Source organism: Gouania willdenowi, chromosome 18, assembly GCF_900634775.1.
Source record: "Gouania willdenowi chromosome 18, fGouWil2.1, whole genome shotgun sequence".
Lineage (NCBI taxonomy): Eukaryota > Metazoa > Chordata > Actinopteri > Blenniiformes > Gobiesocidae > Gouania > Gouania willdenowi.
The window spans coordinates 975,534-988,370 of NC_041061.1; the positions used below are offsets into that span (position 1 = coordinate 975,534).

A 12,837-nucleotide genomic window follows, 5' to 3' on the forward strand; every position below is an offset into this window, starting at 1 on the left:
AAACCTTTGATGTGGCTCTCATTCAAAGTCAATCATTTCCACCACTTTACCTTCTTTACTCAGCTTTTCCGCAGATGATTTCTCAGAGGAGCGCCGCTCCCGGCTCCAGGTTCTCTTCGCTGAAGACAGTCTGTCATCTCGTCTTCTTGGTGAGGATCGTCTCTCGTAGCTTCTTGAGCGAGATCGATAACGGCTGGTGGTGGAGCGATACAAAGGAGACTGGGATCGAGATCGTGTTCGGGACCTTCAGGGGAGAATGTTGAAAATCAGATTTCTCGCTGAGTGGGTTTAGTGACATCTCTACCGCGAAGGTTCCACAAACCTGCGCGTCCTCCTGGAGCTTTGACGAGGGCTGTATGAACGTGAACGGCTCCTGTATCGACTTCTCTCCTGGTCCCTCCTACTCCCAGAACCACGATAGCGCTGGGGGCTGTACGATCGCGAATGGGAGCAAGAGCTGCTGTTGTGGCTTTTTTTAAGGGACTGCAAGGGACGAGCGGTTGAAGATCTGGCATATACGTCCGATGCACTAAAGCAAAAGAAAAGAAGGAGTCAGAATGAAAACTGAGGTTGGAGGAATGGAGAACCTGTTGAAGTTGTTCAAAAAACTCACCTTAATGAGGTCAGAAGTTGACCATCCCATTCTGGAAATCTGTGGGAAAAGATCACATTGTGTACAACAGAGGAGGGGATAAAATATCAATGTATTGTGCTGTCCATTAATCATGTTGGAACTTTGCGATATTGAATGGTATCTCATTCCGTGTATCTTTGATCTTTTGGATATTCCGTTTCAAAACCAATTAGAAAAACACAAATGTGGTTATTTTTGTTTTATTGATTTAAAATCAAAATACAGAAAAAAACAAAAAAAAAAAACTAATAAAGCAGCAATTTTCTGTTTTAAAATACAAATATTACTTGCAGAATTTTGCTGTTTGTCTCAGTGTATGTTGTTGATAGCCATAATCAAAAGAGAGCAGAGCCCCCTCAGGCAGAGACCTTGGTGAATGCTATCAGTGTAGTTGATATATCGCCTGCTTAAGGCAGAGAGAGTTCTGTAATTACATATCATACGGGCAAATTAGGGCCAGTGACATGTAGCTCTCGCCTAAGATTTTCCCCTTAAATAATAAAATATCACTCAAACAACATTGCAATTTTGCCCCATACTCCCGGAGGACCCCTTACAGGAATCACCAAGGGACACGCTCGAATGCCTATTACAGGTCACCAAAACATGTGGACTGGTTGGTCAAACTCCTGACACGGGGCTGTCCGTTCCCTGTACAACTAGAGTCAGAGCTTGGTCTGCATCGCTGGCAGTAAGTCAAACTTGTTTCCAGTGAGAGTTGGACTCCGCCAGGGCTGCCCCTTGTCACCGATTCTGTTTATAACTTTTATGGACGTTGAGGGGGTCTCAGGATTGCTTTTCTGCTTGTTGCAGATGATGTAAGTAGGGTGGCTGGGCTGTCCCCTTGAGACGCGGTAAGAAGTCATCTGGGAGGGGCTCGGAGTAGAGCCGCTGCTCCTCCACATTGACACCTCCCTAGTGAGTCATTCAGGGCACGTCCCTCAGGAAGGAGATCCTGAGGACTATGTCTCTTGGCTGGCCTGGGAACACCTCGGGATCCCCCTGGAAGAGCTGGAAGAAGTGGCCGGGTAGAAGGAAGTCCGGGCCTCCCTGCTAAGGATGCTGCCCCCATAACCCAGCAACAGAAGAGTGGAAGAAGATGGATGGATGGATTATAATTTTGCTTTGATAAAACACTGCTTTATCTGGTTTTCGCCTTTTCTGTATCTTCATTTTGGTTTTTTAATCAGTGAAACAAAAATAACCACAGCACTTCTATATATATAGATCGCTTCTCCCGGAATCATTCAAAATTTTACATTTCGATTCCTACTTTTGATACCCAGTCCGTCAACTGGAAAAAGAAGAATCCTCTGCAAGTGTTTACGTTACTGTGCAATCTTGAAGAGTCTGTGGCAGTGGTCTAAAGTGTGGCTTCACTTTAATAAAAATAACAACTCGGCTCAGTGGAACAGTTGTAAAAAGATTATATCATGCAAAGGAGGGTGCACAACAAACATGATCATTGTACATTGTATACACAGCTGTATATATTTATACATACATGTATATACATATACTGTAAATTGGATACAATACATACATTGCACAATTGCCTCTTAAAAGAATCACAATTGAAATCAGAATCATTCAAAAACCAACAATGCCCAACCCTAATCGTGATACTATGAAATCGTTTGACAAGGCTTTTTTGTTTTATATTGGACAGGTATCGTGACGTCCTTGCCGGTATCCAGCCCTAATGTACTGTACGTGGTACTTTGAAAACTGGTTGATTCAGAGTCAAATGTTTGCTAAGGACTGTAAAGAAAACCTTCAAAAGTAGAGACTCGAGGAGCAAAGACTTGCTTTAAAAAGAAACGGAAAATTAACTCTTAAATTGTAAATAAGAGCATTATGAAGGTGGTTCTGTGCTGATACACTTACAAACATTAAATGTACGTTAGTTTTGTCAGCAGCCAGCTCATAAAGGAGGCCGACATATTCGCTGCTAGGAAGTCAGCTCTGGTGTTATCATGACGCGACTCGTTCTGCCGTGACGTGCTCAATAAATTGTGCTGTGCATTCAACAAGACGCTGAGATCATGTATAAGAAGTGAGGACTGACCGTGTCCGTAGCAGTTTACAGTTCTCAAGGTGAAGTTCAGTGTTCTGGTGGTTGATCCATTCCTGGTAGTCAGAAGAAAACAGATACCTGTAGGTATGGCCCATTTAGACGACATCATATCACTATCATAGATACTAATACACATGCTCAAAGAAAACATCGTGGAAACTCCTGAAGCAGGAACATCCAGGTGACAAGGTGAGAGCGGGAGTCTAAGCTGTTTGTTATTCACCAAAAAAACCCAAATGTCAAGGCCAAAAAAAAAAAAGAAAACCATCAACAGCTTTTTGACTGATCTGTTTTTTTCTTCGGGCGATAAAAAAAGTGCAAGAAAAGATTTACATAAATAAAGAACTAGAATTTTTATAAATATGAATAAAAAACTGCTACTGCTGGGCAAAAAGGTAGCTAGCTAGAAAGATTGTTTATCAGCTAATGAGCTAAAGCTGATTTTTCTACAAGTTTGGAATGAAAACTGGGTTTTTAGTAAACTGGTCAGCCATAGGATGATAACCACGCACATGCACAAAGGGGGGACGTCTGGCTCTGTCCTAAGGACAAAGCTGGCCACACTTGGGGGCAGATTCACTAAAATCTGAAATAAAGGGTGGTAAACTAGTTGCTTTCCTAAATCCTTTGGTGACACAGCTTCCTCAATTCACTAAGTTTGCAGCAATGATTAGCGCGCGTGCAGAAGTGGTGCAGAACGGCCCTATTTAAATGAGCATTTTGCTCGTTTAATGTGGAGACGTCAGTGTGCTCAAGTACATAATGACATTTCAGTAGGGCTGCCAACTTTGGTGTTCCGTCGACTAATTGGTCCATGCCGTCGTGGTCGACCAAAATTTTCATTGGTCGACCAGCAATGGTATCAGTTTCAATACCATTTAAAAAAGAAAATGCAATGTACTTATGTAGGTGATAAGGATTAAATATCAATATAATATATTTAATGCCTGTTCGGCTCAATGTCCCAGCCCGGAGGGGGGGACGCTAAAGAATCAGTGGGCGGAACCTCGGCTATGATCTCTAAATCCCCAAAAAAGAACCCAAACAGGCGAAGAAAGCCAACCCGGGACAAAAGAGCCAGGAGCACATGATCCATTGGTTTATAACCTGTGGTCTTCTGCAAACCACCCGTGGTTCCTGTGGTTGAATAAAGTCTAAATAAAAACCAACAAAGACAAACATGAGTTGTGAAATCTGTGTGATGCCTGGAGTAGCCTTTTTGGATATGATTGTAGTTGGATATGATTCTATGTTCAGCAACAGTTCTGAGTGCGTGCGTGTTGCAAAAAAAAAAAAAGAAAAAAGTGTTGCACTTCAGCTGTCAGTGAAGTGCTGCCCTCAGACCAGAGAGGGAACAAATTAAGACAGGCTTGAAGCACAAGCATCCACTGTTAAATCATGTCATTTGTATGAGGAAAAAATAGGTTTCAATTGTATGTTTCAGGTCGGGCTCTGATATAAATACCTAATGTCTGTCGGACCTGTAGGTTTTTCAGGAAATACGCTATTGTTGTCAGGTCCACTTATCGTTTGATTTGTTACTCTCCAAGCGTTTGTCCCGCAGTTCTGATTCTACCCAGAAGAGGTAAACATATTTGGACTTGGGCGGAGCGGACCTTTCCACCGACACCTCCAACTCATAACACAAATTAATTTCTGCTTTACACAAACTTTAAACATCCATGATCGACTTTTGTGTTTCATTAAAATATGCTTGTGTTAGATATATTAATATAAATATTTATGTTCTTGTGTTTGATATATTATGAATATCAATGTGTATTGATACACTAAATATATTACCAAAACCAACTACAAGCAAACCACACAAAAATGATGTTAATCATGCAGATATGTTACAGTGTCTGACAGCATTCTACAGAGGACTACTAATAGACCAGGCGCCCATACTACTGGATAAGTTGGTACATTTTCAACTGGAAAGAGGTAAACGGATAATGATGCTAAATTCTAAGTCATTATCACTGATACCAGATTTCAACTTGTAAATGCATCATGCATACAAAAACTAGGTGAGAAAATACATCATGCTGAGAAAAGTGCTACAAAATAGATGGAAGCAAAGCCACAATTACATTAAATAATGCACCAAAAGCCACCATTTAGCATCATTTTTGCTAAATTTTACTGGGTGGGGGCATGCCTCCCAACCCCCAAATTGTCACACTGCACTGTGTAAATGTATGCACTTTAGTTTCAGTTTATTAATCCGATTAAAGGTGAGGAAACAAAAGGCTGGGGTAACACAAGTTTGAGTAGTGACAGTTTTCAACTCACCTTCACACTAAAGCACTCTTTATCACAGAGAGAACAGCTATGTGGGTACATTCCTGGTGTGATTGCGGCATAATCGTACATGTGGTCTGGAGCTGGAACACTGCTGGACGTGTTGACTTGGGGCGTTGGACTCCTCTGGGTTGCAGGCTGCTGCTTCTTCACCTCCTGCTTTACCGGCGGCTGCTGCTGTTGCTTCGGTTCAGGAACCTTTGACACCTGCTTCAGTGGTTGACGTGGATCTTTGAGGCTGTCGTAGAGCATGACGCCAAGCCGCCCTGACGCCACACTCGGGCTAGGAGTGTCAGATAAATGGGGTTGAGACAACTTCAGCTGACTTGGCTCTGGTACTTTCAAAGAAAGGCTTTTGGAGACTCCAGGCAGAATTCTGGAGTCTGTGTTTGTTTTGGGTCTGGCCATTCCCACCTCCTCTCCTGGCCCAGCAGACAACTGGCTGACGTGTCCATAGTCTATGACTTTACTGGTTTTGAGGATACCACGTGGCCTGTAATCCTGATGGGACACCTCTCTCATATGACCCCTAAAGTCCGTGTCACTCACGCTGGTGGTAGTTTTGGGTTCGGGGTAAGGCACGGTTTGAACCACACTCACAGGATTCTTGGTCTTTTGTTGACGGATCTGACGCAGGATAAATGGCAGAGTCTGCGGCGTGAGCTGGTCTTCGGGGTATGAGATGAGTTTCTCCAGGTCCTCTTTTTCTAGTCCAAAGTGCAGGATAATATTCCTGGCTGACTCTGACGTGTACTTGCCCTGGCTCAACTTGGGCTGGGCGTTTGCAGTTTCTCGCACTGGAAACTCGTACTCACCCAAACCTGAAATGGATTGTTCATGTGGCTTCCTTTCACTGATAGTCATAAACCTGCTTTCACAGCCGCCACTGAAGATGGAGGACGCCGCTGATGTTCTGCTTTCCCCACCGTCAGGGAAGATAGAAGATGCCGCTGGTGTATAATACTTGGAAGCATTGTCTTCATTGGTGCTTTTGTAGGTCGGGAGCCAGTTCAAGGACCTATCAGAGCACTCTGCTACTGCTTTTCTGTGTCCTTGAAAAGGTTGGGTCATTGCGTAGGAGCGAGGCAGATGCAGCGACTCCTCCCTGGCTCTGTCACTGTGTAAATCAGCTGATCTTTTCAATTCTTCCTCTTTGGCTGGCCGACTCTGGGCATCCATGAAGGCGGGCAACGGAAGAACCAAAGAGGGTATGTTAGGAGAAAGTTCAGGTAGAGCCGACCTGTAACTTGACCCAGGGTTAGAATGGGATGTCCTTTGAGGGTCGCTCTGCGCCTGTGCGCTGGAATGTCCATAGCCCGCCGTGGCGGAGCTTCGTTGGTCAGTGGGATAGGGGTTGTAAAGGTGGGACATGGTGCTAGCTATCTCCAGGCAGTTGATGACTAACCCAGTGGGTGAGGGGAGCTAGGTGTTGATCTGCAACAGTGCAAAATGGGCGTTCATCTGAGCCTGCACCAACGGTTCCAGCGGTCCAAACTGAAGCGGAGGCTCCCGAGAGCCCTCCTTGCTGGGGGCTTGCTAGGTGCCATGGACCAGAGGCAGAAACACTCCGATTCGCTCGCAATGAAAATCTGAAAAAAAATTGAAGAACAAAACAAGGTGTTACTGGAGTGAACCAGCGTCGGCTTCTCCATGGGTCGACCTCCTTTATGTGGCAGCTCTGGTCTGGTGATGACCATGCTGCCAGCGCTGTTGTTCTTTGGCAAAGGGAAAGAACAGGATCAGAGGAAAACAGCATCAACAGACAAAAGACAAAAAACAAAACAAAATTAGAGGCGAATAAAGTTAGTTTCTTACCACACAACAAATATCCCAACCAAACCAACAGCTCACAGCGTAAAATAAACACATTCTGTAAAACACTCATTTCTCACAGCTCTGACAGCAGAGCCACAACAGGGATAACTTTATCCTGGTTGTTAACCTGCTCTGCAGCAGGCTAGCTGTCAAGGCTAAATCACCATGGTTACATGTTAGCTGTAGAGGATAAATCACCATGGTTACTGGTCCTGGATAAACTTGGCCGGCTTTCGTTCAACCGACTTGGGGATAGGTTTACCAAGGATAGCCAATTTTTCCAGGCTTTATCACCTATCCTGATTTTGTACAATACCCCCCAGGAGACGTCCACTGCTAGTCTCGAGAACTTTTACTCAGGTTAGAAAACAAAAATAAAGCTGTGAAATTAAAATAAAGAGGTGCCAGAATTGATTCATTTTTGTTCTCCAATTTGATTAAAACTCAAAAGAAAGGATTCCAGGAAGAGTAGCCACAGTTAAACCTTCTTTATTTAACCAGTTATAATACTAGGTATGTTTCTGCATTGTGTTTCACATTTGTGCTCCATGTGCCCCCTTTTAACTTTCAGCACCTGCCCCTCCAAATGTCTCTGCACGGCCCTGTAACCTACTATATTGCTAGGGACATGGTCCCCATAATGAGAAAGTCTGCTCAGTAAAACACTGCGCACTGTAGAGATCCGGAGGTGTCCGCGGGTTGATAGCATTTTAAACAGGACTCAAAACAATTCGTTACCATCACACTGCATGTTTTGTATGCAGGAGCAGCTCACTGCCATTCTGGTTTGATTTTATGCATCAAAACATAACCTCAAGGCAAGGGCAATATATTGAGATATATATCGCATATTGTGATATAGCTTTGAAAATATATATATGTTAAAAAAGGCCATATCGTCCAGCTCTAGTTCCCAGTTCTCAATCCGGTACGACATCTTTGGGTGTTCGGGCAAAACAGGTTGGATCGGCTCCAGATACCACAGCATTCACACCCATTCATATATATATATATATATATATATATATATATATAAAACTAACAATGTAGTTAATCAGTTCACCAAACTCGCTTGCAGATTAAAGCATAAAGGTAACACACTAAAAAACACTATTGCACAACACATTGACGGAGCAGATATATGATTTTATATAAATGATAAATTATTATTAAAACACTACGCCAGGTGCAATGTTATTGCAAGGGGCGCAAATTATTTTGATGCGTTAATGACAAAAAAATTCTTACCATTGCATTAACACCTTCTACGTTTAGCATAAATTTACTATTTTTTCTTCTGTAGCATGTCGAATGAAAGCCAGCATCTGTGGAATACTGTCAGCAGGGATGTCCAGAAGCGCCGGCGGCCAGCGGAATCGCCAGCGACTCGCATTCTGGCCGCTGTCTACTCTATTCTTATTTTTTCATAGTTTAAAAGATAAAAAATAAATTCTCCTCTCGCTTTCTACTCTTAAACATGTTCATAAATGATTCCGCACTCATTTCGCACTGAAAAAAATATTAAAATCAATAAAAGATTCAAGTTTTCAACACTTAAAGGAAGTTTTGTGACATTTTCTAAATCTTGCGCAAAGTCTCGTGAGAGTTCATCCCTCGTGCCACCAAGCCCACACCTCAGATTCTCTCACCTGCAGAATTGATCACCTAAAAGCACTGAAAAGTCTGATATTGGCTGTAAGAAGAAAAATAATCAGTGATGCCACCCAAAGTACTGGGCTTTGTAACAAAAAAGAGTCACAGGTAAGAAACAATATTACAAAAATCACAAATATAATCACAAATAACCCCAATTTTGGACTTGACATTTAAAAAAAAAACAACAAACAAACATTTTTTTCAACATTATGATAACAATTCCTCAGTAGTGTCCTGCCTTTATTTCTTTTTTCTCAATGAAAGACTTTTTTTTTTTAAATGACAAAATAATTTCTTTTTTCAAATTTTTTTTTTATTGAATGGTCGGTTTACCCGACCTTCACCCGTCACCACCCAGGCTTCACCATCATTGAGGATCACCCAGTCAACATCAACCCTTAATGTACATAACTTTTGTATTTCATTAAAATATGCTTGTGTTAGATATATTATGAATATTATTGTGCGTTGATAGACTAAATATATTACCAAAACCAACTACAAGCAAACCACACAAAAATGATGTTAATCATGCAAATATGTTAGTGCCTGACAGCATTCTCAGAGGACTACTTAACGCCCATACTACTGGATAGGGACGTATATTGATAAGAATTTAGCAATTCCGATGCTTTATCGATTGCTGCTTATCGATACGGTTTTTTATTGATTCTCTTATCGATTCCCAAATAGGCTGAAAAACAAGTAGTACATGAGTACGAAAAAGAATACAGCCTGGTTTATTAAAATAAATATCTGGTTTAACAATATAAATGTTTATTATTCAACGCTGAGAATAAACAATACTTAAATTAGTCCTCAATAAACAAATAAACAATACTCAAATGAGTAAAATGAGTCCACAATTCAAAGTGGCTTAGGATAATAAATTAATCTAATTTTTATCATTATCACATAACGGTGGCCAATATATAAATCCCTTAACTGCCCAAACCAGCAGGCTGCTTTTATTTTGAAATATACAGGTATGCTAATACATCCTGTGACCGAATTAGCTTAACTGAATAGCAGCCTGAGTAACAACACGACACACTAGGATGTCCCGTACAACTTTTTCATTTCCGATATGATTGCGATATTGCAGTCGTGTATCGGCCGATACAGATATTGATCCGATATCAGCATGAATCATAAATACCACTATTACTCTTTTTTTTAATTTAAAAAAAAAATAAGAATGACTTATTTTGTAGTGTGGAATGTTCGAAAAGGTTTGATCATGTGATGTCACTCAAACAGAGAACAATAGTCAGCAACACTAGGGACGAGAAAAACTAACCCATTTATTATTAATCAATTGGTTACATACATTTAATCCTTCAACATAATATCTACAGCATTATACAATTGAATAAAACACATAAAAATGAATTGAATAAAATAATCGGAAATTTGAATCCGATATTCGTTTTCGGGCTGATATCGGATCGATATCAATATGGGATAGGGATCCTCCTACTAACCACTACGAATTACTGCTCAAACATGAACCATCCTAACACTAAGTTATAAGTGCATAAAGAAACAAGCTTTTAACTAATACGTCTTTCATTCACATTAAATCGCCAAACTACATCAAAAATATGACAAACTATATAAGAGCTGGGTAATCACGCTTTAATTTACGCACACATAACTTCTAGTTAAGCTATCATTTCACCGCTGATGCCCACTAGTCAGCTCATCAACAGCTTTCTGCGTAACACCCATTTGGACTATTATACTGATCTGATTTCACGTGAGTAAGCTCACCGTTAACAGCTGTGAATAACACACATCAGACATAGATAAAGGAGACCTCCATAAACAACAGTACTTATTGATCTTTAACTTTGGGGCCTTCACAACAAAGCAGATCCCGAACGTCGAACGTCAGGAAATGATGAATTATTTCCGTGTTTTTAGCTGTACAAATTAGGAATGTAAATATTAATCATAAGGCAGTTAAAAATCGATTCATAGGTATAACGATTCACATCGATACTGTGAAAATTGAATCACTACCTTTTTTTAACCAGCAGAGGGCGCTATCCAGAAGTGTTGGCGGCGGGCGGAATCTGCTAATACTTTCTTTCTGGCCGCCTTCTACTCTTAAACATGTTCATAAATGATTCCTTACCCCTTTAGCACCAAAAAATATCTGTATTATTACGTGAATATCTGTAAAAGTCACGTTTTTCTCTTAGCTCTGTCTGCTAGCATAGCATCTCTTCTTCACTGCAAGATATCTGCATGCCAACCGACCACTGGGCTACCAGCGCCCTCTGCTGGTCCAAACATATATCTGATATAAATACAGTGAAATGACTTTAAGTCCAATTGTTAAGGCACAAAATACATTTTCAGTTGCACTTTTAAAAAGAACTATTATGCAGTTTTGCATTGTTTACAATAGAACCAGATTTTAAATTAATAGACTTCTTCTTCATTTGTATTATTCCTTTATTTATTTCATTCAAGGTTTATTTTTAGTTAAATTGCATTGTTTTGAATAGTTTATCAAGGGATTCTTTTGACAATGAAAAATAAAAGGAAAATAATACAGTATTTTCTAGTTTTTTCCAAAAAAAATATAGGAATATTTTTCAGTCATCATTTTTCTACAGTCCCATTTTGTAAAATAAATCATGAATCGAATCGTATCGAGAGTTGAGCGAATCGTTACATCCCTAGTACAAAGCAATCAGAATGTGAAAAACATTTGGAGTTTTATAAATTGCCAAAAGTTATAACAAATCAGGGAGAACAATGCCAACAATTATCAGAGGAAAGGAGGCGCTCGTGGTTAGCGAAGCTAAACTAGGATCTACGAGGCAAAAATCTGGACAACATTCGAATTTGTTTGGCCCATTTCTTGTCTGGTAAATGAATTGTTGATATCAGCGGCTCTTAGCGCATGTGGCATTATTGACTTAATATAATCACATTTAATTTATTCAATTTAATTATTCCAGGTCAAAGGTCTGACCTTTAACCTGACCTTTAAAACCAGGTAGTTGACCATATCAGGATACGCAATAGAAGGAAGACTCTCCAGGTCGTCTTGGATCCAAGACGAGGGAGCCAACTATATGGATCTGTACCACCAATAAACTGTAACTTTTCCAAACACCGTGCCCTTTCCTGTAAACCAAGTTTTTCACTGTGTGCCTTTGCATCTAAAACGCATTTTGAGGAGCTTTTCTGTGGTTTCAGACATTTATCCATTGATATATTTAACTCCGAGTGCCTCCAAAATGGCGGTGCATCCGGGTTTCTGCCCAGAACGTGACGTAGGTGAAAACCCTCTATAGGCTCCTTAATGGCCCACGTCACAAGTGACGTAGCTGGAGGCAAAAACAGGAAACGCCGCTTGCTAAAGTCTGTGGAGACTCGTAATGTTACTGCTTTGTTGTGTTTGAGCGCCAGAACAGAAGAAATAACGTTAATGGACGTAAACTGATGTTGTGTAGGAGCAGCTTCATACCGTGTGTCTTTCTTCAGCTTTAGGTAGTTTTTCCTCCGCGCTCCTCTCTCATGTTGGCGGTCTCTACCGCTCTCCGTCAGCTAGCCGCTTGCTTAGCAGCAAGCATCCTTGCGTCATAGAAGTGCGACTTTTCGTAACGTCAGATCCGGCGTATTCAAAGTAAAAGCACCGCCTTCTAAGTAAAATATGTAAGAAAGCCAATCCTTTGTGGATCTTTAATTGTGAAGGATAAAATAACAATTGTAAACATAAATATGGTATCTGAGCAACTATACGTTTTTTAAAAAAATACCTTTGTTGTATAACATGATTTATTTATACTGATCAAACTAAAAGGTCATTTTTATGTTCAAACAATAGTATTTTATTACATATATATATGTACATACAAACAAAAAAACAAAACAAATATAAAACAGCAGCAGATGGGCACTCTAATGTAGTATAGTTATTTTATTTTGTTTTAATTTTTTGAACTTGCGTTGTTTTTTTCTTTTAATTCTATTTATTTATATTTTTGTTTTATTAGATTTTTTTTCAAGAACTAATTTTGTAAATGTGTATGTACTTTTACAGATACACTCATAGTTAGAAATAAATACATAGGAACGTACAGCTGCATTTAATTGTTTATTAATGTAAATCTTGTGAACTAAAAGTATGAACAGATGATTCAGAGCAGAGAAAAATGGGGTTCTATAGTTTAGCTTGTATCAGTAAAAACATAGATTTAAAAGAATCTTTAGTCTTCCCGGCTGAACAACAATAATTGTGTTATATAATGTACATATACATGTGAAATTGTTGATCTTAATTCACATTATTATTAAACAGGAAGTTCATTTATTGACACACAGGAAG

General features: G+C 40.1%; 2 protein-coding genes across 6 annotated transcripts in view; both read right to left on the bottom strand.

Annotated features, from left to right (window-relative positions):
* Positions 1-12,107, bottom strand: part of LOC114480106 (uncharacterized) — a 42,459-nt gene extending 30,352 nt beyond the window's left edge. For all 5 annotated transcript variants that reach the window (XM_028473946.1, XM_028473947.1, XM_028473945.1 and 2 more), the window contains exons 1-6: positions 11,977-12,107; positions 5,010-6,607; positions 2,703-2,764; positions 614-652; positions 323-529; positions 51-244 (exon numbers count right to left, since the gene is read on the bottom strand). In XM_028473946.1, the coding sequence (XP_028329747.1) occupies positions 51-244; positions 323-529; positions 614-652; positions 2,703-2,764; positions 5,010-6,389 (1,882 nt within the window). In that variant the 5' untranslated portion in view covers positions 6,390-6,607; positions 11,977-12,107. The remainder of the gene's footprint in view (positions 1-50; positions 245-322; positions 530-613; positions 653-2,702; positions 2,765-5,009; positions 6,608-11,976) is intronic.
* LOC114480105 (zinc finger protein 638-like) overlaps positions 1-12,837 on the bottom strand; it is a 107,869-nt gene that overhangs the window by 61,790 nt on the left and 33,242 nt on the right. The window lies entirely within an intron of this gene.